The sequence below is a fragment of the Mastigoproctus giganteus genome, chromosome 8, assembly GCF_048544385.1.
Source record: "Mastigoproctus giganteus isolate SK-2022 chromosome 8, ASM4854438v1, whole genome shotgun sequence".
Classification (NCBI taxonomy): Eukaryota; Metazoa; Arthropoda; class Arachnida; order Uropygi; family Thelyphonidae; genus Mastigoproctus; species Mastigoproctus giganteus.
In genome coordinates, this window is record NC_143582.1 from 133,216,923 (window position 1) to 133,238,907 (window position 21,985).

The 21,985-nt window shown below is 37.8% G+C and overlaps 1 protein-coding gene across 1 annotated transcript in view; it reads left to right on the forward strand.

Moving 5' to 3' along the window:
* The window catches only part of LOC150081829 (uncharacterized), a 353,456-nt gene that overhangs the window by 51,168 nt on the left and 280,303 nt on the right, over positions 1-21,985 (forward strand). Inside the window, exon 2 of the mRNA XM_090379743.1 lies at positions 16,537-16,605. Coding sequence (XP_090235869.1) covers positions 16,537-16,605 — 69 coding nt within the window. The remainder of the gene's footprint in view (positions 1-16,536; positions 16,606-21,985) is intronic.

Sequence of the window (21,985 nt, forward strand, 5' to 3'; positions counted from 1 at the left end):
AGTAATTATCACTAAGATAAAGGAATTATATGTAATGTATTTAGAATAAGATTGTAATTGTGTATTATAGGTAATTGTAGAGTAGGGGATAGCATAGCAAATCAAATAATGGTAAAATAAGGTGGGAGAGAGGTTATAGCATAATCTGCAAAATAACTTGGATAGGACCTATATACTGCTAGTAAATGCAAAATATAACATAACATTGTTTGATAAAATATATCATAAATATAGTATTATGCTGAAGAAATGCTGCGAGTTAGGTCACAGTGTTTGTGTCTGCAATTCTGCTCAGACACGATTGAAGGGATTATATGCTGAAAGCCTTGTGGATTAACTCAAGACTTGAAGGAATCTGCAAGGCTTTTGGGGGGGGGGGGATTTCTATCAGCTTGGCCTGCACTTGTAGGTAGAAGGAATCTGTTTTGCAGAGACTGGATACATTTAAACAAAGGTGGCGCAAGAGTTTTTGCCAGTATTATTGAGGATACCTTTTAAAGATTCAGGGAAACGGCTAGTTTGGAGGGACAAGGGTAATATAAACACATGTTTATCTGATAATATTGGTCAAAGTAACACTTGCACATACCACAAGAGTGGTATGTGCAAGTGTTACTTGCACATAACAAGTGTTAGCCACAGAATATATTAGCAAGGTGTTCTGAGGGCAGAAACGTTTCAAATGAGCAGGCAGCTAATGCCAGGGAAGAAAGCTCAAATAACTTCAAGGGGTATGTCAGGGTAGTTAACTAAACGAGAACACTAAGTCTTTAACTGTTTATACAGTAACATCAGAAGTGTCATCAATAAAATGAGTGAATTCGAACTGCTGGTTTATGACAAGTAACACTGACATAATAGGGCTTACGGAAAACTTGTTGCCACCTAGAGATTGGGAATGATGCATTTCAGTATGCTATGTATAACGTATTTAGGAAGGATAGTGAAAATAGAAGGGGTGTGGTGGAGTCATGCTTTTTATCAAAAGGAGCATGACCATGATGAACGTTTCCCCAGATTCACACGTTTTGCATGCTAGTATAGAATCTGTATGGTGTTGAGATAGTTGGAAGTAAAGGTATAATGAGAGTGGAAGTAATCTACAGGCCGGGTGATTGTGAAGATTATGATGAGCGTCTCTACATGCAAATGGAATGGGCAAGTAAGTGTGAATTTCTTATTATGTGTGATTTTAATTTGCCTCTAATTGATTGGAGCAAATGGGAAGGAAGCTTCACATGCGGGACTAAATTTTAAAATCAACTAGATCAGGGGTTATGGCACGCATACAAATTTTTTGGGCACGCGGAAATCAAAGTTGCCCAAAAATTTTTTTAACTTCATGCAGTGATTTGCTTGAAGTCAGAATGGTAGACATACTGACGAAATTAAGAAAAAATATTCCTATATTTCACAGATCTATTCAGAACATAAGTTATGCGAGATATATTATCCACATTCAGTATTTAGTGCAGTCTCCTTCATTGTCAATTACAGTTTGTATGTGGCTTGACCTGTGGCGTTGAGATTGGCGATTATTTTTTATTAATTCCCATAAATACTCATAAATATTTTAATTGCTATTTGTCCTTTACAGAATGTTTGGACTGTCAGTTCAACCAGCAAAGAAACAAAAACGTTCACATGAAGAGCAGAGTAGCAGAAAATTTGAATTCAAGACTTTTGGAGTGAAAGATTTGCTTTGATTAAGAAGAATAATAAAGCATTATGCATGTTGTGTTTTGAAATGCGACAGTAGTTTTTTCAAAAAATATTTAACCAATCTTTTGTTTTGGGCACACGAGGATAGTTTTTTTAAAAGATTTAGCCAATTTTTGCATGCACCCCTGAAAAGGTTCTCCACCCCTGAAATAGATGATTGCTATTTGTATCACCATGTCAGGGAAAAGAATACTATAGACATCATCACCCATGAACCAGATGACATAATAGGGCTTGACAGTACAGGAACGAGAAGCAGGAAGTGATCACGGAGTTCTACGGTGGATGATGAAGAGAGGTGGTAATAGTAGTTAAAGGCAAAGAAATGGGTTATAATTTCAGGAAAGGAAATTACAATGGATTGAGATGCTACATGGCCTCTTAACTGGGTTGATATCTCACAGAGAGTAAATACAATTGAATTAAGGTATACCTTTAAAACGTTATTCACAGAAGCCTTGAATGCTTATATACCATTAAAAAAATACTCTACGAGGAGGATTCCAAGTTGGATGAATAATGAAGTTACCAGATTACTTGAGCAGAAAGACTGCATGGAAAAGTTAGAGCAGTAAAAAGTACTGAAACCTATAACAGCTACAAATTGATCTGTAATAGTGTCACAGAAAAGTTAGGCTGGCAAAGGCAGCCAAAACCAGATCAGACTCTTATGTAATGGATGTGGGATAGTATTAGATACTCCAGCTGAAGTTGTTGATGAACTCAACAGTTATTTTGCATTGATATTTACAGAAGAAAATCCCTTTGTCATTAAGAAATTATGGGAGTGAAGTTGTAAAAAATGTAATTAATGATGTTGAAATTCCACACTTTTATTTAATGAATAAACTTTCGAGCCTACAGGCCAGTAAGGCTTGTAGGCTCGGTTGATGGTATATGCCCTATAACCTTAAGGGAGGCAGCAAGTGAGTGCATTGAACCATTGAGGCTAATTATGAGAGCATCACTGGACTCGGGAGTAGGGCTTACAATACCGGTCAAAATCTTAATACTGGTATTTCGCTATTTTTAATTTATGATACCGGTATTAAAACTGGTATTCCAAAAACAAACGTTTTTTTCTCAATAAATTTTGATTGACAATCAGGTGCAATGAAGTAAGGAAAAAAACAAGTACTGTAATTACTTGAGTTCATGTTTTAAATAAAATTTTATTGCAATAATAAATATTCTGAAAAAAAAATCATTAAAATTATTAAAATACAGTTTATTCTAAAAACAAAAAAATACATATTGTTACTGCAAAGTTTAGTTATGTTTAAGCATCCACACCACCTGTCTGAATAAAGTGAGCTCTTAAGAAACAAGCAATTAATAGTATGATCTTTTAAAATGGATCTAATTTTGGTACATACAGTATTTGATTAACGGAAGAAAACGACCTTTCAGATTCTATTCTGGTACTATTGTACTGAGATAATCGTAGACGATCTCAGTCCATATTTTCTAGGCTTTGAAATTTTTTAGCAAAAATAGTTAAAAAGTATTTCATTAATTTCCGACTCAAGTTCATCCTTTAAAATCTCATTGGATTTCGGCAATTTCTTATTTTGGAAAGAATTTGTGGAACACTAATGTTCTGTTCCATGTTGGTCTTCCCTGGTTGAATTATGTTCGTCATTTTCTGAAGGAGAAAGACGTTTTATTCAGCAAAGTATAATTTTTACTATAGTATCTTTACTGAGTCTGGGAGAGAGCAAAGAGTAGGGATAAGGAATAAAGAAGAGAGCAAAGAGTGCAGTTAAGGAATTCTTCACATATATAAATGCAAAGAACAGAAGGACAAATCAAATCCTTATGTAATGGACATGGGATAGTATTAGATAACATAGCTGAAGTTGCAGATGAACTCGACAGTTACTTCGCATTGATATTTTAATAAAAAAAAATCTTTTGTGTCAATGAGATATTATTGAAGTGAAGTTGAAAAAAATGTAATTAATGATGTTGAAATTTCAAATGATTATTTAATGAGAACTTTTACGTCTACAGGCGAGTAAGGCTCCTGAGGTTGATGGCATGTACCCTATAATCTTAAAGGAGGCGGCAAGTGAGCACGTTGAACCATTAAGGTAGTTATGAGAGCATCACAGACTCAGGAGAGATTCTGTTGGATTGGTGTAAATTGGAACATAAAGGCGGTTCTAGGAGTGTAACTGGAAATTTCCGACCAGCCAGTGTAGTAGTAGGGAAAATCATGGAGGCAATGATCAAGGGTGGAATTCAGGATCATTTAGATGGAAATGGAATCATGTAGGATACACAGCATGGTTTTGTAAAGGGAAAATCATGTTTAACAAATCTGGTTAGCCATTTTGACAGGCCACTCGTGAGCTGGATTTAGGGAATAATTTCGACATTGTTTATTTGAATTTCAACAAAGCATTTGACTCAGTCCCACAGGAGTGGTTGCTTTATAAGTTGGAGCAGGCTGGAATTATAGAAAAAAATCCTTAGATGGATAGAACGATGGCTTGAGGGCACCAGGCAGTGGGTTATGATATATGGTTATTCCTCAGATTGGGTTAATGTAAGTAGTGGGGTTCCCCAAGAATCAATATTGGGACTACTGTTGTTTTTGATTATCTTAAATGACATCTATGAAGGGATGGAGGGCATGAGGTCTAAACTTGCAGATGATGTAAAGATCAGTAGAGTAGTTAATGGTCGCCGCCAAGCAGAGCTTCTTCAGAGTGACCTAGATAGACTTCTGGGATGGTTAGAAAAGTGGCAGCTATGCTTTAATTCAGCAAAATGCAAGGTCTTACACCTGGGGAATAGCAACCCCAAAATAACTTATACACTTGGTGGAGTTGAACTGAAGACAGTAGTGGAGGAATGGGACTTGGGAGTTACGATGCGGTCAGACCTGAAGTTGTCTGAAAATTGTGGACAGGTTGCAATGTTGCATGATGTCCTATCGGTGATTTATCGAACATTTGCTAGTAGAGATTATGACATCATAATCACATAAAGGTGATTTTATAACCTTTATGTGATTAAATTATAAACAATTATTTTTTTAAAATTAGTACGAAAAAACCAGTATTTTTTTTGTATCAATACCGGAAAAAAATGACCAGTGTCCCGGTATTCGAGATCCTGGTATTGTAAGCCCTAGTTGGGAGTAGTTCCGTTGGATTGGAAAAGTATACTAATGTGTTTCTAATAAATTAGGGCAGTTCTAGGAGTGAAGTGGGAAATTACTGGCTGGTTAGTCTAGCTTCAGAAGTAGGGAAAATCATGGAGACGAGATCAAGGTTGGAAGGCGCCTCCGTAGCCAGGTGGGAAGGAGCAGCAGTGCGTAGCACACGTTTCTTGATTAGACCGGGGTTCAAGCCCGTCACCACCAAATACGGAGGATGCGGAAAGGTCAGGGAATGACCACTGCATATCCCGGAGCAATATGGCCTTAGTTGCTAATGCTCTTAAAAAACCAAATAACAAATAACAATCAAGGTTGGAATTCAGGATCATTTAGATTTAAATGGAATTCTGAAGGATACTCAGCATCAGCATTCTCCTCGGAAAATTTTGCCATCCGGGTGGCATGAAGTAGCCCGCTGAGGAAGTGTAATACTTCACAATATCATAAAATTTTCTGTTATTTATCGAGACCAATCCAGAGCAAAAATTAATTGCATAATTTAACATTATATGCTCTTGTCGCATTGATTTATTTTACTCATATTTATCTCAATGTACGGGCCAGCATTACCAACAGCCTTTTTAATTTGGACTGTTATTTTTTCATTTGAATGTCAGCTAAAGTCTACAGAAATAGTGCTAGGCATTTCTCTGATAATTTCCCCTTTCTTTGGAGAACTTTTTCTTTCGTCCGGTCCAAAAGGAAAAAAGAAAACCATCAGGGTCCTTGCATGCATTTCTGTTGTTCCACATCTGCTGATTTATCAATAAGGATGATAAAATACTGAGGCATGGTACAGCATAAAGATCATTTTTAAATATTTTGGCAATTTGCATTGCCTCAGAAACGTTTCTTGAAGAAAGCAAGTTTTTTCAATAAAAAATCTAACCATAGTGAGTCTCTTTTCTCAGTTCACTGTCTAGAAAAATATATGGGTAAAAAATTCCATCCTATATTAACATCAGCTTTAGCAAGGGCACATGATACAAGCTTATATAGCATCAACCAAAAAAAAAAAAAAAAAAATGCACACCCCTTCTCATTTCACTCATCCACCCACTCCAAATGTTTGTCTAGTTCTGCCTTGAATCTGTTTAAGCTATCAACTTCTACAACGACAGATGGAAGTTTGTTCCAGCAATCAACCACCCGCTGACTAAAGGCAAACCTCCGCACATCTATCCTACAACTGTCTTTCCTCAATTTAAATTTATGCGTTCTCAGACGATTATTCTGAGCAACAGGAAGAATCCAAAAAACTTGCTGGTGCTTAGTGTTGATGATAGGCGTAAAAAAACTGGAGTAGCAAGGGTATTAGCCCTCTAGCTGGCACATATCTGAAAGTCACACCATCTGCTGCATGTGGGTCCTCCACAATACCTGGTTGTTTGGAATAAAGGAAATTATTGATTTTAAATTGGGCATTTCTTAATGTACTCATTATCTTGACAGTATAGTGGATATAAGAAAATATATAATTTTAATTATTTTAATTATTTTTATATCAGGAATTTTTTATATCATTAAATCAGGAATAGGAATAAAAATCATCACAACAGCCAGTAGATATTTACATAAGCATATAAATGTTACATATATATAAGCATACACCGATGAACCAAAACATTATGACCACCTACCTAATTATGATGTTGGCCCTCCACGTGCAGCCAAAACAGCTTGTACCCGGAAAGGCATGGACACTACAAGATTTCTAAATGTGTCTTGTGATATCTGGTGCCAACACGTAACCAGCAGATCCTTTAACTCCTGCAAGGTCCGTGGTTGAGCCACCGCAGACTGGAGTTGCTGTTCTTGATGGGATTGATGTCTGGGGAATTTGGAAGCCAGGGCAATACCCGGAAGTCTTCCTCGTGTTCCGCGAATCAGTCTCGAACAGTCCAGGTGGTGTGGCACGGCACATTATCCTGCTGAAAGACTGCACCGCCAGAGGGGGAGACAGTTGCCATGAAAGGGTGTACTGGTCAGCAATGTTGTTTAGATAGTGACATAGTGTTTTGGTAGGTTACTAGCGGTATCCAGGGTTTCCCCTATATCCGCCGTTGTTTAAGCGTTTATCTTTGCCAGCATAAAATTTTTTAACAATTTCTCTAATGATAACGTATACAATTTTGAATTTTGACTAAAAAAAAAAAAAATATTTTACCCTTTAATTTGTATTTTAGTGTATGTAGTGTGTTGTTCTCGTTGTTTGTGGCTGGCAACTGGCATTTAGCAGCAGGGAGTCGCGGACTTGTAGTGTCCCGATCCCCCGCTCCCGTCACTTGCCACGTGGAGGCAGCCAGTTTCTCTTGCACTCTTAATCATTTCCTTATTAAACAATATTTTGGTAGTACTCTAGGCCCCTCCGTAACCAGGTGGGAAGGAGCAGCAGTGCGTAGCATACACTTCTTGATTAGACCGGGGTTCAAGCCCGTCACCACCACATACGGAGGATGCGGAAAGGTCAGGAATGACCACCGCATATCCCGGAGCAATATGGCCTTAGTTGCTAATGCTCCTAAAAAAAACCACAATAACAATAACAATATTTTGGTAGTACCCTGGCTCTCGCAGGGCTCAGTCCTGACCTAGGGCGGGCGTTTTAGGATGTTTTTAGTAGCCGGACCCCTGCACACGCAGGGCCCAATCCTGTCCTTGTGGAGAAGCCCGGCATTCTAGGTTATTTTATTTATTTCAATTCTTTATCATTTACATAGGCATATAGTCAGTCAGTCTTACATAGGCATAAAAGTCAATCAGGCATTCTAGGTTATTTTATATCCATTTCAATTCTTTATCATTTACATAGGCATAAAAGTCAATCAGTCTCTTATAATCACTGTTGTTTTCTTATGTGCTAGGTGAGTTTTTGTGTGTCACGTACAAGTTTGTGTGTTCCCTGACCTTTTCATGTGGTCAGCAGGTATACTGTCTTACTTTTCAAGCCATAGGTCCATGGCAGACTGTGTTTTCCTTGTCCTGCCCTTCTTCCTTTCACTTGGTAATTATTGACAATACAATACGCGTTACCTTCACAGTGTAGTGTTGTCACAGGACACGGTTACCCTGCTAGTCTGGCAGGCCTAGGAGAGTCCTTCTTCTCTGGAATGCTCTCTCTGCAAAGTTCGCCAGTGCTTGGAAGGTTTCCAGTGATTCCATCACTTTGAAGAAATCCTCCGTGTGGTACACCTCTGTTATTAACTGGAACGGTTGCCTCAGGTCCGTGTAGTTAATGCAGTCCAGCATTATGTGTTGCACTGTTTCGTGCGACCCGCATTTGCAGTCAGGAGAATCGGCCAGCCTCAGAGCATGTAGTCTTGAGTTTAAGCTTCCGTGGCCCAACATGAGGAAAGTAGTGTATAATCCTGGTTGCAGCCAAGGTTTGTTTGTCTTGCTTATTTCTTGTGCAAGGGGGAAGAACTGATACGTTGTCCTCCCCTTGGTCTCTTCCCTCCATTCTCTTTGCCATTGTGTAGTAAACATTTCTCTTAGTCTTCTTTGATCTTCTTTGTCTGTTCCATTAAGATTTATTGCATATTCTTCAAAGGCATGTGGGATTCTTTGTCTCCTGTAGTAATTTAGATATGCTTGTATGATTTCATATTTTATAGGTAGCTTTCCACATATCTGGAGGGCTGAAGTTGAGATGGTTCGACATGCTCTGGAGGTGGCCAAAAGAAAGATTCTTTGTGCCTGTAATAGGTATTTGTTTACTAGGCTGCGTTTGATGCCAGGTGCCCAGGCACCCGCTCCATAGCATATAATGGGGAGGAAGAGGCTTGTATAATACAATGCCAGTGTGGATGGTTTTATGTTCCATTTTTTCCTTGCAATTCTTAGTAATTTTCCGGTTAATTTTTGAGTTTTTTTCTTAAGTATTTTGCATGCTCTATGAAAGTTAAATTTTCATCTAATATTATTCCTAGATACTTGTATTTGGATTCCCTGCCTGTGCTCTGTTCATTGATTTTAATTAATGGAGGTCTATTTCTATTGAGCTTTCCCTTGAATAGGACTTGTTTTGTTTTTTCTGCTGATATTTCCAGTTTATTTATTGTGCACCAGGACATTAGATCTTCCAGGGCCTCTTTTGCTCTGGATTCCAGCTCGTGCCTTGAGTTACCCTGTAGGATCAGAACAAGATCGTCTGCGTAAGCTATTTTCTCTATTTGGGGGAGATCTTTTGCGAGCCACTCATCAAGGACCTGTGTTCCAGCAGACTGGGCCAAGAACAGATCCCTGTGGGCAGCCGCGGGTCACTGGTCTTGTTACGGAGCATGCTCCGCTTGAGACCACGAGGTGCCTGTTTGAGAAGTAGTCTGTAATTAGACGATAAATCGAAATTGAAACCTCTGCCTCTCGAAACCTCGCCAGCACACTTTGCCACCATAGGGTGTCAAAGGCACCTTTAAAGTCTACAAAGAGACCTAGGACATACTTAAATTCCGAGCGAATAATAGTGTTTAGAACCTGCTTGATAGCTCCCACGGCCAACTTGCCAGGGGTGAAACCGAATTGGCAGTTTGAGGATAGATTTTTCTTAGTATAGTATTGTAGGAATCTGCCTACTATTAGTTTTTCTAGGACTTTACCTATGACAGAGTGGTAGAAGTCAGAGTGCCTGGCACATAGATGACTGGACCCAAGGTATCCCAGCACAACATTGCCCAAAGCATGACACCACCGCCACCAGTTTTTTTTCATCCCACGGTGCATCCAGACTCAATCACTTCCCCATGTAAATAACGCACACTTACCCTGCCATCCACATGATGCAACAGGAAATGTGATTCATCGGACCAGACAACCTTCTTCCAATCACTCAAGGTCCAGTTTCGATGCTCGCTTGTCCATTGTAGGTGCTGTCACTGGTGAACCATGGTTAGCATGGGCACTCGAAGCGGCCTTCGGCTACACAGCCCCATTTTCAGCAGGGTTTTACTGTGTGTTGTTACACATTACTCCCGTCACCAGCATTCCAATTACTGGCGAGTTGCGCCGTAGTCGCCCCTCTGTTGCCACGTACCATCCGGTAGAGCCTTTGCTCACCTCAAGCACCAATGAGCCTTGGTTGTCCAACTCCTCGCTAGCGGTTTGTGGGTTTCCCCCTCCTTGGACCACTTTCGGTAGGTACTAACCACGGCCAACCATGAGCACCCCATCAGCTGTGCTGTTTCGGTTATGCTCTGACCCAGTTGTCTGGCCATTACAATTTGGCCTTTGTCAAACTCGCTTAAGTCTACTGCCTTTCCCATCTGAAGAACAAGAGTAACACTGATTAACGGAACTCGGTATCAGATATTTTTTTATACCGTGCATGTGCCATAGTTCACCTGCAGTTGCTTCGATTTGCATAACTCGCTGGCCATATTGTTTTCGCTCTGATTGTATCACATGAACCTGAATTATAGGTTTTATATTTTAATTTTTTTTTTAGTTGGCGGAAACCCGCACACCCCCTTCTAATATTTTATTATCTAAAAACAAATTGATAACAAAACCATTTATATATATATGATTATAAATAACATTTCTTGTCCAATTTTTTTGTTGTTTTTTGATTCATTTTTCATTAATACAAAGACATTTTTAGCGGCCTTTACTCTACTTAGTGCAACATACATTTGTCCATGTGAAAAACATGGTGATGTTAAGTCAGCACCAACCTTAGATAATGTTTGACCTTGACTTTTGTTTATTGTCATACTAAAAGCCAATTTCACAGGAAACTATGCCGAAAAATGAAGTTATATTCCCCTTTGTTTCAATATATATGAATCCATGGAATATATACTTTCAATCCAGCTCTGTCACCTGTGACGTGTTCACAAACCAAACATTTCTTTCTTATTTCCACTACATGTAGTCTTGTACCATTGCAAATTCTATTTTTTATATCTTAAGTTTCTTAAAACCATAACAATTGCTTTACCTTTAAAAGTAGTTTATTTGGTGGTAAACCTCCACATAAACTACTTTTAAAGATAACACCTGAAACACTTGATTCTCTGGAGGAAGGCTCCAGTGTTTCGGGTTTTCTATTAATGTCAAAGTTTGTATTATTATTAGCCATATGGTGCAAGGAAGCCTGAGGCTTATGCTGCACCAGCCAAAAAAAAAAAATTCCCACGTTACCGAGAGAGAGAGAGAGAGAGAGAGAGAGAGAGAGAGAGAGAGAGAGAGAGAGAGAGAGAGAGAGAGAGAGAGAGTCAAAAGTAGAAGGGAATCACCAAGAGAGAGAAGAATGATGATATCCAGCCCAGGACCCTGGGTTTGCGAAGTCCATACTCACCAGATGTAAGCCCCTGGGGTAAACAGAGTTACAGGGTGTTACAGAGTTGTATTCTTCAGCATTACAACTATTTGGCATAATTTGGTCTGATGAATAAACTTTTCAATTCTCCTAGAATCTTAATGAATAAACTTTTCAATTCTCCTAGAATCTTAATTTCAGATAAAATTTTTTTCATTCAGTGATCAGTATTATTTGTTGCAGCTAAATTGAAAACTTTTCGTCCAAACGAGTTTCGATACTTTCAAAAAATGTCATGTATTAAATTTTCTGAACTGCAAATATTTTCAGGAATCTATATCAGGATTTTTAAGTGCTGCTTCATACTCTTCAATATCTTTTATTTTATTCTCAGCCTTTCTGATATGATTTTTCTCTTTTATATTACTGCCATTATTAACAACGTTGCTAATAGTTGAAGAAACTTTTGAAAAAATTGAATTGTTGCCTTGAGACATGTAGAATTCTAAAATTAAATCCCACAATTAACAACAGCCGAACTGTCAACATTGTGTGATGTCATAATGCTACTAAACGCTATCAGGTCTAGAGTCATCACTTGGTATATGCAGCTTAAGTTAAGAGTGATATGCCTAGGCGTGGTCTTTGCGACTGACCTGTCAATCACTTTGTTGTAGTATAACGCAATAGCAGTTAGCCCTGCCTTCCGGAAAGCAAAAAGTGTGCACACGAAAAAGCACTATTTTCCAAAATATTCTTTTATATATAGATTTTTTAAAAATTTAAAGAATTAAAAAAAAAAAAATGTGAGAACCATATTTAATTCTGCCACTTTCCACAATTGATTGAATTTCTGCAATCAAGTGCAAAATGTGTGTGAATCAGCCCACAAATAAAAGTCAACCATAAATCTTCAAATGAAATCAGTAGTAATCTACACTGTTGTAACAAAAGTTTACTATTTTTTATATTTATATATTATTATTGTGGACAATAATGATGATCTCATCCAGAAATTGTGTCATATTAGTAGACCCTTGGTGACTGACTGCAGTATTTGGCATGCTACGCTGTGCTAGCTGAATACTAGGACTAAAAAAATGGCAAGGAAGACTTATTAAAATAAGAATTCCACTTACAAAATCAGCTGCACAGAATGTAAAGCCCACTAATACTAGTGAAACAACAGTTCACAAAATGACATCAATGTAAAACTTGTAATCTGAATTATGTTATCCACAGGCAATTATATTCTAGCTAACACACCACAAACTAAAACAGTGATATGTAAAGTATGAAATCAAAAATAAAAATAATATTCGTTATCTACATCTTAAGAAGTAATTTTTTGACCTGTAATGTTCATTTGTATTATAAACATGTTTCAACGAATGCCTATGCCTACTATTACACGAATTTGCGATATGGTGAATGCTCCATCTTGCAATAAAATTAAGCATATCAGTGTTGTCCCACTATGAAATAACTGGCCACACACACACACACACACACACACACACACACACACACACACACACACACACACACACACACACACACACACACAATCTTGCAACATTTTGTGGTATCTGTTGTCATTGATCATTATCTTGCAGACTGAAAGGTCCAATGATTGTGGATGATGTGATACCACACCACACTTTTGTATTACCCCAGTCTTTTACAGCACACATGTTCAGATTTTCTGCTGTTCAACAGTGGTAGTTGTGTTGATTAACAAAACCACTAACGTGAAATAGTCTCCTCACTCCAAACAATGTTATCAAACAGCTCTGGCCACTCTTCGTTCCACCCCAACAGAATTAGTGCAAATTTAATTCTTCAGTTGCAATCAGGAAATAATTTCTGAATGTAATATAGCTGCTATTATGCAGTTATCCCATTATCATCAGGAAAGAACTCTTTCCTGATAATGGTAACTGCATAATGGGAAGTCTACATTCACTTTCACAATGGGAAGCTCTTTCATGCTGATTTCTGTGGGCTTCTTGAGAATGTCACAGTGTGGTCTGGAGTCTGCAAGGTTGATGGCCTTCCTGATCTCTTATCAGTGATGCAGCTTGTTATCATTAACTTCTGATGGCAATTTTTTTTTATTGTTTTTGTGGCTAGTGTTGCATGTACTCTATTTTCAACCCTCCACGACCTTTGAACTGTTATAATGGATCTCCAAACAACATAGTGGGCTGCACTAACTGATCTCCAAACCATGTAGTGCATTCTGCTAAGTGTTTGGAGATCCATTTAGTGGGCTAAAATTGGGCTGCAATTTTGGTGGTTTCATTATTTCAAATTTGTGTTGGTTTCATTAACATCGGTTAAAAAAAATAAGGAAGTTATAATTTAAAAATACGGAATCACTTATCAGATACTCTGTTGACTAATAGACCTGTTGTAGCCTTTTTTCAAGTCTGTTTAACAAAGAGGTTAGAAGTGGCGAGAAAAGTGATATGTGCACTTTTCAGATTTCCCGAATTGAAATGTACAAAAAGTGATCACTAGTGAGTGGCACTGACTTTTGTTCAAATTCAGTTCATTGTCCAAGTGTTTTGAAAGAGGCAAATTAATGAACTCAAGAAAGAACTGAAATTTCAGTCTTCTGGTAAAAGCAATCGTAAACAGGCCAAGGAAGCTGATATTGCAAGATCTGAGTGAGGTGTTTAAGACTTTGAATGTAGATTAAATTATTTCTCTTCCTCAGACTCTACATACATGGGTGGGGATAAATTCAAATTAAGGAAGGTTGGTTTCAGGATAGATGTGTGGAAATGTGCTTTCAGCCAGCAAGTAGTTGATTGTTGCAACAAACTTCCATCTGATGTTGTTGGGGTGGGTAGTTTTTAAAAAATTCAAAGAACTGTACAAACTCTTAGTGGGAGTTTGATAAGTGCTATATGAAGCTCTCTCTGTTTCTTTCTCTGTTTCTCTCTCTCTCTCTCTTTTTTCAGCTGATGCTGTATAAGCATGCTTTCTTGAATCTTTTCAAGAAAGCATGCTTATACAGCAAATCTCGTTAGGGAACGAGATTAGCTCAGTGCAGGCAAAGTTATCCTCACTGTGCAGAAAGTCTCTTCATGGTTTAGTTAAAGCAGTTTGCTTTTAAATGTTATTCCATTGTTTGAAAAGAACAGTGAGGATAACATGCTGAGATTTATCAGCAATTACTGCAGCTTGGTGTAATGACCACACATGTTGAAGAATATGATGTGAAAATTTCTTCTCTTAGCAGTTATTAAATCCCCCACTTCCACCTTGGAAGATGATTACCATAGTAGACTAAACCATAAGGATGATTCTGATTTAGCCTTAGGCATTTCTGCCAAGATCATGGAGTCTAAAACAAGAGGAAAATTTTTTTTTCAGTGTGGAACTGCTTTATTGCTACATGTGAGCCAGGTGGGAAGGAGCAGCAGTGCGTAGCACACGCTTCTTGATTAGACCGGGGTTCGAGCCCGTCACCACCAAATTCGGAGGATGCGGAAAGGTCAGGGAATGACCACCGCATATTCCCGGAGCAATATGGCCTTAGTTGCTAATGCTCGTAAAAACCAAATAACAAACAAACAGCTACATGTGAAACTACATGGTGCAGAAGTTCCCATTGAAAAATGTTTTTACGCTGAGGAAGGAGAAATTATATCAGTTAGTAGTGCATCATTTTCAAATTTTTTGTGGACAAGTTTCTGGTACTTCTTTATGTCATTAAAGTTAAAAGTATAGATGAACAAATAAATGTTTTGCAGCATCACTTCTGTTAGTGTAAGAATATATCAGGCACTGTTATGAAAGAAGAAAGAATTGATGTATGGTAGCCTGGGAACTGAGAAATGCACGAGGAAGCATGAAATATAACAAATTCATACGAGTCCAGGCATTTTAAAAATTTCTCAGCAGTGCTGTGTTCAAGAATGTTGAACATGGGTGGGGGGCATCTGAATTTAGACTCCATGAAGTCAGCAGTGTCATTATGAATAAAACTTTGACTCAACATTTCTGAAGAGAGCAAAATGTATAATGTATCGTCTTTGAAGTTGTCATAATCATTTTATATTTAATAGACATCTGAAGCGGAAACCTACAGGCAGAAAAATCTTGGGTAAATTAATATTTGAAAGCATACTCTACTAGTAAGCAAACCACCGGCTGTATTTTAATATAAAATTTGGACTTGATGAAATTTAATTTCTAATGAGCATGGACTTCACAAAAATATACTGTTTTTCATGCTTTTTTTTGTGATGATCTACTTATTTTTGACCAGATATCTCCTGTTTTACTCTTGCTTACAGTTGCTTCATGGCACCTCCATAGCCAGGTGGGCAGGAGCAGTAGTGCATAGCACATGCTTCTTGATTAGACTGGGGTTTGAGCCTGTGACCACCAAATACAGAGGATATGGAAAGGTCAGGGAATGACCACTGCATATCCCCGGAGCAATATGGCCTTAGTTGCTAATGCTCCTAAAAAAAAACCAAATAACAAAAATAACAGTTGCTTCATCATCACCTTCATCATTACCATTTCCTTAAACATTTTAGGAAGGATGTGGAGCTGTTGAATTGGGATTGAAGAGCAAGCCAACTTTGTACTCTTACCATGAAATACTTCATTTCTGAAAATTGTAACATCTAGAAATTAGGCACCTGAAAGGAGAATTTATTGAAGTGTTTAAGGCTCTACTTGGATTGAGATAATTAAATGCTGATGGCATCCTTATGCTTTCTTAGAGAACATGCGATTTTTATATCCCGTTATATTATACTCATAAGGAGATATAAATTTAAATGGAATAAGGATGGTTTTGGGATAGAGTTGCAAAAATTCATTTTTGGCCAGTGAGTAATTGATTGTTGAAATAATCTTCCATATAGCATTGTGGAAATGGGTAGTTTTGAGTTAATTTAAGGATTAAATTGATTCAAACCACCTGTTAGAGATGTACAGCTTTTTTTTGTTTCTAATGCTATATAAGTTTGCATTATTTGCCATAACCATTTCTAATAAGATGCACTTTTAGAATGACACTCATTTTGTTTTTCTAACTTACGAGTAGAACTATATTAAATGATACTTAACAATTATAATACTGTATTTATAAATACACAAATTCAAATCAGTAAATGTGCAATAACTTTCAATTTTCCTGTATTTCTGTGGCCAGTGTAATGGCCTTCTTCTTTGTCCCAGTTCAGAGTTTTTCTAGGTGAGTTTTTATTCACTTTTTAAGAGAAACTTAAAAAACTGCCAATTTGGGATTTGAGATGACAAATCCTTAAACAGTAAGTAGTTAATTGTAAAAAATATTAATTGTAAAAAATATTTAATTAGTCCATTATTTTTAAAAAGCTGAAATGGTGTATCCTTTCAGAAATCTGAAGTGAGGAGGTATGAAAACAGGGGTGGCGCATTTATTACAGGATTAGACCTTTCTTCTGAGGTAAGTGGTAGCTTAATATTGTCTGTTTCAATTAAAACTGTCTGGAATATTTTCTAAGGAGAAGCAAAATTGAGTATATAATGAAGTTCTAGTATTAGCTAGAATTTATTAAATACTCAACTACAGAAACATAAAAGTAATAACGGGTAGTATGAGAATTTCATTGCATACTCAGTTACAGAAACATAAAAAATACTTTAATTGAATCCACAAAAAAAGTAGGAAGGTAGGATGATATAGGTGGCGATGAATTAGTTGCAGTTTTTGGAAATCGGATAATTTGATAACACTATAGCATTGGATAAACAGTTCACCAAATTTGAGCTAGAAACAGGTCTATAACCACTCACCAGCCTGCAATTTCATCCAGATATCATACATGTTTTTTGTAATTTTAATTTTTGTAATTAGACTTGATACACCCACCCCTGGCCCTGAGTGTCAAGCGAATGATCAAAGTGAGTTACAGTGCATATGTGAAAGAATCTCTCTCTCTCTCTCTCAGTCAGTAGATTATAAAGGGTTTTCCAATAGTAACGCTCGATGTTTGGCAACAGCGCATGACGAAGTCGACAGTCACACAGGTGGTATCTTTGGTAGCCGTATTCAGTTAGTCTCTGCATTTTATTATGGAGCGTTATTCGACTGAGCAACGAGTCGAAATTGTAAAAAATCAAAACCAATGTTCTACTCATCAAACGTTTCGTGCACTCCGTGCAGTTTATGGTGTCGACGAACGTCCTTCAGAATCCACAATTCACCGTTTAATAAACAAATTCGAAGCAACTGGGTCTGTGGCAAATCTGAAAGTGCCTGTACGTCAGCGAAACGCAAGATCCGTTGAAAATATTGCTGCAGTCCGGGAAAGTGTGCGTGAGAATCCGCAACAGTCCATTCCGCGTCGGGCTCAAGAACTTGGCCTGTCTTCGACGACAACTTGGCGAATCCTGCATAAGGACTTAGGGCTTCACCCTTATAAAGTGCAATTAACCCAACAACTAAAGCCCAACGATCATGCGCAGCGGCGTGCATTCGCTGATTGGGCGCTAGAGCAGTTGGAGGTCGATCCTGATTTTGGGCGAAAAATAATGTTTAGTGACGAGGCTCATTTCTGGTTAAGTGGCTTTGTTAACAAGCAAAATTGCCGAATTTGGAGCGACGAAAACCCACGGGAGATTCATGAGGTCCCACTACATTCCGAAAAAGTTACATTAGGCGCGTTATTGCTGAAATTGGGCCACTTTTATGCGATAACGTCATCACCAATTGGGTATCCAGGATTAACCAAACCAGACAAAGCCGCGGCGGACATTTATCTGATATAATTTTTAAAACATAATGTTAACACATATACTTCATAATAAAAATAAAAATAGATCACTATCACTCTCACAATTTGTTTTATTGCGTTACAAAAATCGAGCGTTACTATTGGAAAGCCCTGTAGAACATTTGAGTTTTCATTTACACAGTTATTTGATTTCTGCTCTTCAAAGTACAGAAGTAAGCTTACTAAAAAGAAAGGGAAGACACCTTTCTTCTTGTATATAGAACTAACTTCCTAACACACTAACCTCTTATTGCTTGGCTACTGGCCCCAGCACTTGGAGGCAGGAACAGTGCCACCAGTGACCAAGCGATAAGAGCTCTAGGCTCAGGTCAACTACTCAGCACTTGAGCCTAGTGTCTAACCTCAAGTGCTGGGTAGTTTTCAAAATCCATGGTTGCTTAATGATACAGAATATGGCACATCTCAATCAAGGAGACTGCAAAAAAATGAGCAACAGCAGGAACATCAGCTTTTGATACTGTTTGCACATAGAACACTGCTGTACAAATTGGAGCAGTATGGTGTTAAGGGCAAATTCTGCTATGGAATAAAGCAGTGGTTGAGTGGGAGAAGACAATAGTGGTAATCAGTGGGGGGAAGACAGATAGTGGTAATCAATGGACACTGTTCTTTGTGGAGTAAGGTTATTAGTAGAATTTTCCAGGGTTTGGTGTCTTTTCCTTTTATTTCTGCATTAAATATATTAAAAATAAAACTTTCTAGATAATGGCATCTTGAATTCCTGAAGGTGCCGTTATTCTGAAAGTCTGCCGTATTTATTTTATCCTAAAGAATGATTCTTTTTTGCCTATTCCTTCTAATAACTGGTCCACTTCTTTTTTTGACATTTTTCTATCATGTTCACATTGGTTTATCAGAAATTTTTGTGGCTGGTTAAAGTCTAACAAGTTCCCTGCTTACTGAATGTAGATATGCAGTTTCAGATTTTAATTTACTTTGATGACTACAACCTCTTTTAATTGGAATAAATGAGGAAAAATGGGATAATATTTCATTTAAGTGCTGTCTGGTAAAAACCACCTCCTTTTTTTTCCCCAAGATGACTGGAGAAAAACCGGATACTTTTGTCAAGCAAATTTCACTAAAATTAATTGAGTCATAGTGAAAATCAAACCCAAAATGTACCTGCCGTTTTCAATCCAGATTGACTCAGTCTCGTGGTTTTCAGTTTTGGTTGGAAAAGCCAGCAGCTAAAGTGTTAGTAGATTTTTAAAACATTGGCATATTTGTATGGTCTAGATGACCTCCTTTGAAAATTGCAGCAGTTGGTTTCTTTTATCTTACAACTTTGAGTTTTGTTTATTCACATTTTTTTAAAACTTTGTTTCTACCAGTAATGCCAAAGTATGTACGGTTACTGGATGGTTTCCCATAATAATGCCAGAAGTGCACGAGGAGTGTTTGTTTCAGTGAGAAAATTACCTTACTGACTGCTCCACTATTGTGAGGTCTGGGTGGGGAAGCATTTCGTACTATTAAGAGATGTTGATAAGTGGAAATACCTTTTTGGCAAAGAATTGGCACCAAATTTTAGTTCAGTATTCTAGTTCAATGTCCAAGTGCTGGTGCATATAGTTTTTATAATTTTTTTTTTTTTTTTTACAGAAAGCATCTTTTGTATCTAGACAATCAAAAAGCAAATTAAAAAAAAAAGTTCACTACAGATTCAGTGCATAGTCTGTTACATTCATCTGTCATTTATTTAAAATTTGTAGCAGGTACTTTGCTGAAAAAGCATTTTCACTTATCAAAGAGATTATTTTTTTGACGCTGTTGCATATAAAAGACTGTTGTGCAGATTGGAGCACTGTGGCATTAGGGGCAAATTACTGCTATGGTTGAAGTGATGGTTGCATGGGAGAAGACAGTCAGTGGTTATGAATTGGCATGGGTCTTCTTGGACTACTGTTAATAGGGGAGGCCTCCCCAGGGTTCAGTACTAAGCCCATTGTTATTTTCTGTGTTTAATAATGCTGTTGATGAAGGAATATCAGGCTTAATGTCTAAATGTACAGATATTACGAATGTTGGCATGATGGTTCATGACATTAACCAGGGTATGTTATTGTAACAAGTTCTATAAGAATTAGACACATGTGCTGAGAAGTAGCAATTGAAGGGTAATGTTGATAAATGCAAGATACTGCATATAGGTACCACACAGTACCAGAAAAACATACCAACTGTGTGGTACCCACATTCGGGGTAGACTAAAAGAAACCTTGGGGGATAATTGTGCAGTCAGAGAAAGTTCTCCGAGCATGCATTCCTGTATATCATTGCAAAACCCTATGACCTGGTAGGCCACTCGTGACCTCTATGGTCTTCTAGCACACGGGTGTCCTAGCAGACCATAGTGTTCTGACGAGACCAATATATATCACTAGTTTTGTTAGATATATACACTTGGTCTAGCCATGACTTGGGGTTAATTATTCATTATATATGGCAGTAGTTAGGCCACACCTTGAGTACTGTATACAGGTCTGGAGGCTTTATTTTGGGAAGCATGTGGATTTGTTACAACAAGATTAGTGAGAGGATCAAAAAGGTGCTCTTACTAGGAAAGGCTTCAGTTTTGCAAATCTGCCTGGAGACTAGGCACTTGCAAGATCTGAGGTGTTTAAGGCTTTGAATGCAGATGAAATTATTTCTCTTCCTCAGACTCTACATACATGGGGGGGGGATAAATTCAAATTAAGGAAGGTTGGTTTCAGGATAGATGTGTGGAAATTTGCTTTCAGCCAGCAAGTAGTTGATTGTTGCAACAAACTTCCATCTGATGTTGTTGGGGTGGGTAGTTTTTGAAAAATTCAAAGAACTGTACAAACTCTTAGAGGGAGTTTGATAAGTGCTATATGAAGCTCTCTCTGTTTCTCTTTCTCTCTCTTTTTTCAGCTGATGCTGTACAAGCATGCTTTCTTGAATCTTTTTCTACTACTAATACTAATATCAATGTTGTTCCTTGAAAGGAACTGAACCTGGTTAGGGAACGAGAGTAACTCAGTGCAGGCGAAGTTTTTATGGCTCTAGCTAATAGAGAAGTGTTCCTTAAATTTTTACTGTTTTATTAACTTTAATTGGCATATTAATTTATTTTCTAGAAGTAGCTTTATATTCCTAGTTACGATAATTAGTTTATTTTGAATTTAGATAGAGATTTTGTGGGTTGTTACATAGTATCGCTAAAACTTGTACCATTCCAAACTTGCTGCCATTGTTGTAGATCGATACGGAATATCGTAACCTATATCTTGAACTTGACATAAGGTATACATAGAACTGTATTAGTAATCTGTTAGCTTAGTATAGTATTGGCAATTAATAAATTAAATTCATAAATTTTATTAATTTTTATTGTTAATTAAATTGTATTTAAATGGAAATCATACCCCAGACTAGAGCAGCAAAGCAACGTGCAATAAGTAGCGAAAATGCTGTGGTTTAGGGGAGAATCAAAAGAGGACAATTCTCCAACGCATTACAGTCCAAAAAAATGTGCAAAAAGTGACATGTTTGCAGATTTTTCTCGAACAGGACATGATCTGGCCATGGAGGATATCTCTCTCTGTGTGTGTGTGTGTGTGTGTGTGTGTGTGTGTGCGTGTGCGCGCGCGCGCGCTAGGTGCAGAGAATGTGAAGAAATTAGGTCTAACTCTGCATTCTGATGGGCGTCTGAGAGTTTGAAGAGTCGGTTAGATGCCCTTGAAGGAATTAAAATTTGGGCCCGTCAAGCTCTCAGCTGCTCAGCTCAATGCCTGGTGCTCACCCTTGTGCACCAGGCAACACAGCAGCAATCTGGTCCCACAGGAGCTAGTTATTGTTGGTGACTCGATTGTTACGGAAACGGGAAATATATTGTGCAAAAAGGATAGGTGGAATAGGACGGGTATGTCTGCTGGGGGCAAAGGTTGATGACGTTATAGAGTAGATATCATCTTTTAAGTGCACAAAGGGTGATAATTATAGAGCAGATATCATCTTTTAAGGGCATAAAGGGTGCCATTGTACACAATGGCACCCTTTATG